General features: G+C 33.5%; 1 protein-coding gene across 1 annotated transcript; it reads right to left on the reverse strand.

The window, feature by feature from the left end:
• Positions 1-947: 947 nt before the first annotated feature.
• Positions 948-2317, reverse strand: LOC144554397 (disease resistance protein RPP13-like). The gene is made up of 2 exons (XM_078302719.1): positions 1630-2317; positions 948-1008 (listed from the first exon to the last, which is right to left on the reverse strand). Exons 1-2 carry the CDS (start codon positions 2214-2216, stop codon positions 948-950), a joined length of 648 nt encoding a protein of 215 aa, XP_078158845.1. The 5' UTR covers positions 2217-2317.
• Between the last annotated feature and the right edge of the window lie 2523 nt (positions 2318-4840).

Below are 4840 nucleotides of genomic sequence, written 5' to 3' on the forward strand. Positions count from 1 at the left end.
AGATACAAAATTAATTTCGTGCAAATATTCTTATGTAAAATAAAATTGATTTGATATTATCATTGAAAATTAATTTTGGAAGGTAAAAAGGAGGAATGGTTAGAGAGGTAAAAAGGAGATCATGTACATGTACCGGGTATTGATTGAATATCGGGGGAGTCCCTAGAGAGGACATCTTTTATATGTGATAAGTAACTTCAAAAATAGAACTGAAAAGAGATGTACCTTTCCACTAACTCTTCAAGGCATTTCTCAGCTTTGTCATCTACTAATCCAGCTCCATCTTTCGGTATGAATCCTTCAGCCATCCACATTCTTGTAACGTGCACTCCTGAAATCTTATAATCTTCGGGAAATGCAGAAATAAAGAAAACAATCTTTGAGATATCGAGGTAAGTCTTCATAACTCCTGGCAAGGACCTGCGAACACTGTATCCCATCTTCGTCGTGCCAATCTATGGTCTCGTACAACATGTTCCAGGCAGTGTAGTTGGGGTCCCTCCTTGTGAGGATACCACCTAGAACAACCAATGCCAAAGGTAGCCCACCACATCTTTTCGTTAATCTATTGGCCACATCTAAGAGATCAGCTGGGTAATTCTCAGGTTGTGCTTGTTGAAAAGCATTTCTGAACAGGAGAGCTAGAGCCTCATCTTGTCTTAGGTAACGGAGCTTATACGGTTTTGTGTTGCAATCTGCTGCTTTGGCAACATCAAGCGATCTGGTGGTAATGATCACGCGGCTCGCATTGTACATTTCGGGTAATGCTTTTTTCAACTGCCAGCAAAGATTATTGTCCCACACATCATCTAAAATAATTAAGTATCTCTTGCCACTGATCAAGAAGTATTTCTTTAGCTTCACCGGTAAATCCTTATCTGCTACGGGTGGATCTTTTTTTTTCATGTCAGGTCTAACTTTGTAAAGAATTTCTCTCAAGAGTTCATTTAAATTGTACGTTTGAGAAATGGACTGCCGCGAAAATCGAATTTTCCCTCCAATTTATCACTGTTTTTAGAAAAAAAAAAAAAATGTGTTACATCAAGGAAAAATAAGGAAGATAACGAGAGAAATTTATTGTTAAGAGAAGACTCTTTCAAGTTTGAACCACGTATGTGTGCCTAATTTACATGCATGGAGCTAAGAACATTTGGAGTCATTATTACCATCTTTTAAATTCTATTAAACAAAATAGAGAGGCTAATTTTGATTAAGTGTACATATTACGGTGATTATCTATGGAACAAATTATCAGAAGTCAGAACTACATATATTGGGTGTAGTTGAGTAACATTTATATTCATGTATTCAAATCATCATAATTTAACTCATACATCAGGCTGGATTACATGTAAGAAAAACGTGCAGGTTTGCACTAGGTAAGAACTACATGCAAAGTAATTCATTACTAATAATTATTCATAACAGTATCTTTCTTTTCCTGATTAGATCGAAGAATGGAATATCATCACTTCTTGAGAAAGGACAACAATTTAAATTTGGACAGTTGAGTTCTTCAGAACTAGTTGGTTTGGAATGTACCAATTTTCTCGTTATAGATTAATTGTTCCACAAAAATTTACAAGATTTATATATTAAAAATAAAAGTTTAAAAGAAAGGACACGTACCTGTTGTATACTTTTTGGGCGAGCGTTGTCTTCCCGAGGCCGCCAGTACCCACAATCGAGAGCACCGTGCGCCTTGAAATACTGCTATTAAGCAGCTGGTCGATAATCTTTGCCTGGTCATCCTCAAGGCCAACAACTTCTGGATCATCAACATCATCAACATCATCAATAGCACCAAGATCCTCAATTCTCAAGTCGGTTCGGCGCTGGTAAAGCCGATTTAGTTCCTCTATGATTTTCTCGAGCTCGTCATGCTGGCCGAGCATGTACGCTTTATATTTTCTTTTGACTGCCTTGGTAATAGTTCTGAACCAGTTGGAACTTTCCGGATGATTTTCTTCAATATTATCCCGAAAGGTATCAATTACAGTAGCTATTCTGTTGGCAATTTCTCTGACCTGGTTTAGCCACTCTGTTACCACATTATTTCTTGTACACTTGTTATCAACATCTCTGAGCAGCGCTTTGATCAAGCGAAGCTCCTTCTGCACCTGTTCGATCTGCCCACGCACAGCCTGCACTTGCCGAACTTTCTCGAGCAAGATATCAGCAAGCTTTTCCAGCACAGAGGTCACAGCTTCTGCCATGTATTTCTGATTGTGGGAATGTTGAGAATAATGAAGATTAGGATCCAATACAAAAGTCAAATCCTTAAACTGGTACAGATCAAATACCAGTAAAACCGAAAAACATGTCTCAACTTGATTTCTCAAAACTCATAAAGAAATTAAAGGAATACCTTGCGCCAATCTCAGACCCGTTGCTCTCCTCTCTAATCTCCTCGACTTTGCAACAACCACGAAGAAAATAGAAGAGCCACGATGACTAGCTGTGAGCAGGTAGCTCTGGCACTCGCTGACGACTAGCTATGAGCACGAAGGTCAAACACACCAAAAAAAGAAAGGAGCTATCGCTGCTGGAGCTAGTTAGCTACAGGAGTGATGAGAAGAAAGAGGTATTTTTGCGCTGGGTGTGAACGGGTTGAATCCAACGCAAGATCTAATACCGATCCAAACTCGGATCAAATGAGACAACTCTTACAGCAGCTTACTGTGCTGCTTCAGAAAAATCTAAAAAGAATTCAGGTATGGCTGCCAATGTAACATATAATTCTAAAAAAAGTGAATGGATTTTAGATTCTAATGCAACTGAACATATGACCGAAAATAAAAGTTTATTAACTTCTTTTAAAAAATACAAAATCAAACAATTTGTTACAGTTGTAAGTGGTGACAAAATGATAAAATGAAAATCCTTAGAGAGGGCTCAATAAATATTTTTCTCAAATATTACATGGGATTTTTACAAAATTGTTATTTTCAGACCATTGAATTTTTGTATCCATCTTAATAAATTGTAAAACAATTAAAAAAAAATGTCAAATTTGATGAGCAAGTACATTTTAATATATCCATCGTATTGAACGGTTTGGCTTGACTATTTGAACTTGGAAAATATATGGTGTAATATGGTGTTACCAAAAAATAGTGTAAGTGGATCCCTCCTCTTTTTTTGCACGTGTACAAACAAAATGATATAGATCATATATAACAATTTTGTTTTAATTTTTTAAGTTTTACATTTTATAAAAATTAGAAGCACAATGAAGAAAAAAAAATGGAGACATTTGTATCTTGTGAATTAATGTAGATCATAGCCATTTGTTGCTCACATGTTAGAGATGCAAGTTCTAGGTACATTTAATTAGCAAAGTCAATGCAACTTTTACCAATAGTAAAAACGGAAAAAACAATGTAACGAAAACGGAAAAAACAATGTAACGGCTCTTTGAGTAGCTTTTATCACGGTACTTAATTTGAGCCCGGGATTCATTCTAAATAGAAATTATAGATGTATTGTAAAATCATCATAAATTAATCAATAATAAAGTTTTTATATTCATTAATTTATTCTAAAAATGTAACAGAACAACTTTATTTTTGTTACGATAAAATTTTGTTTTGCTGACACTAATTTTTATCCTTTACTAAGATGTAGAGCACAACACTCATCTATTTTGGAACTTAAAATATTATAACTTTATTGGAAAAAAAGTTGAAATTATTGTCATCTTCTTTTAAATGATGGTATATTACCCTGAGCTTCCTTTTATTTGTGAATAGAAAGCACATAGTGTTTTTACTGCTGCACAAAAAATATATATTTGGTGATCATTCCAATACATTCAAATCCCACGAATAGAAAGCACAAAGTATTTTTACAATCGCACAAAAATATATATTTGGATAAATAAAGAAATTATCGTGGCCCTTTTAGTACATCTGACTTCTACGGAAGTTATTTTATAATTTTAATATTTTAATATTTTTCTAAAATCACTTATAGGAAAATTGATTAGCACATTAGAATTTGAATGTATCAGAAGAACCATGATAATTTCTTTATTTACCAGGCTTCTAAATAGCTAGCTATAGCGGCGCTATAGCTACGCTATAGCTTTTTCGGACCATAAACGCTAAGCTATGAGATAAAATTGCGCTAACTCAGCTACAACCGCTATAGCTATAATAGCTAACCGCTATTACCGCTATATGAGACCCGCTATAGCTACCGCTATGCTACATTGTTTTTTTTTGCAATTTATATGGACTTCTGTACTTCTATTCTTATTCTTATTTCTAATGCTACATGGTCTTTTACGATAAGTATACTAAACCAAACTATATGCTTCTATTTTTATTTGTGATTTATTCTATCATTCTATATCGAGAAATATTTAAATACTAATTATTCATTTTGATTACTCTTTTTATAGTATTCATTTGTAAAATTATTATCGTTCGTTTCAATTGAAAGCTAATTTTGATTATTATTATAATTATAAAATGTTGAAATATGTATATTGATTTCATTTACTTATAAAATTAATTGCTCTTTGTCTATTATAATATGTAATACCATGAAGTATAAACTATTAAATAATGTTACTTTTTAGATTTTTTTCATTCTTATTTGCGTAATTGATAAAAAGTATAGACTTATATTAGTTGTCATTTAGTTGTTACTTGTTACATCAATTCTCTAACATTGATTATGTTGATAATTAGTAGAAATATAGAATATAAAGTTTGAAAATGAAAAATCGCTATATGTAATAGCTTCCGCTATAGCTACGCTATTCGCAATAGCTTTTTTTTTTGGTCTCCCCGCTATGCCGCTATAATCGCTATTTAGAACCTTGTTATTTACA

This window comes from Carex rostrata, chromosome 5 (assembly GCF_964058835.1).
Source record: "Carex rostrata chromosome 5, lpCarRost1.2, whole genome shotgun sequence".
NCBI classification, from domain to species: Eukaryota; Viridiplantae; Streptophyta; class Magnoliopsida; order Poales; family Cyperaceae; genus Carex; species Carex rostrata.

Bases quoted from the DNA above. Each gene is read 5' to 3' on its own strand.
- LOC144554397 (XM_078302719.1), bottom strand. From the start codon at position 2,216: ATGGCAGAAGCTGTGACCTCTGTGCTGGAAAAGCTTGCTGATATCTTG. The intron at 1,009-1,629 runs GTACGTGTCCTT...TTCTAAAAACAG, and splicing joins GCCCAAAAAGTATACAACAG to TGATAAATTGGAGGGAAAAT.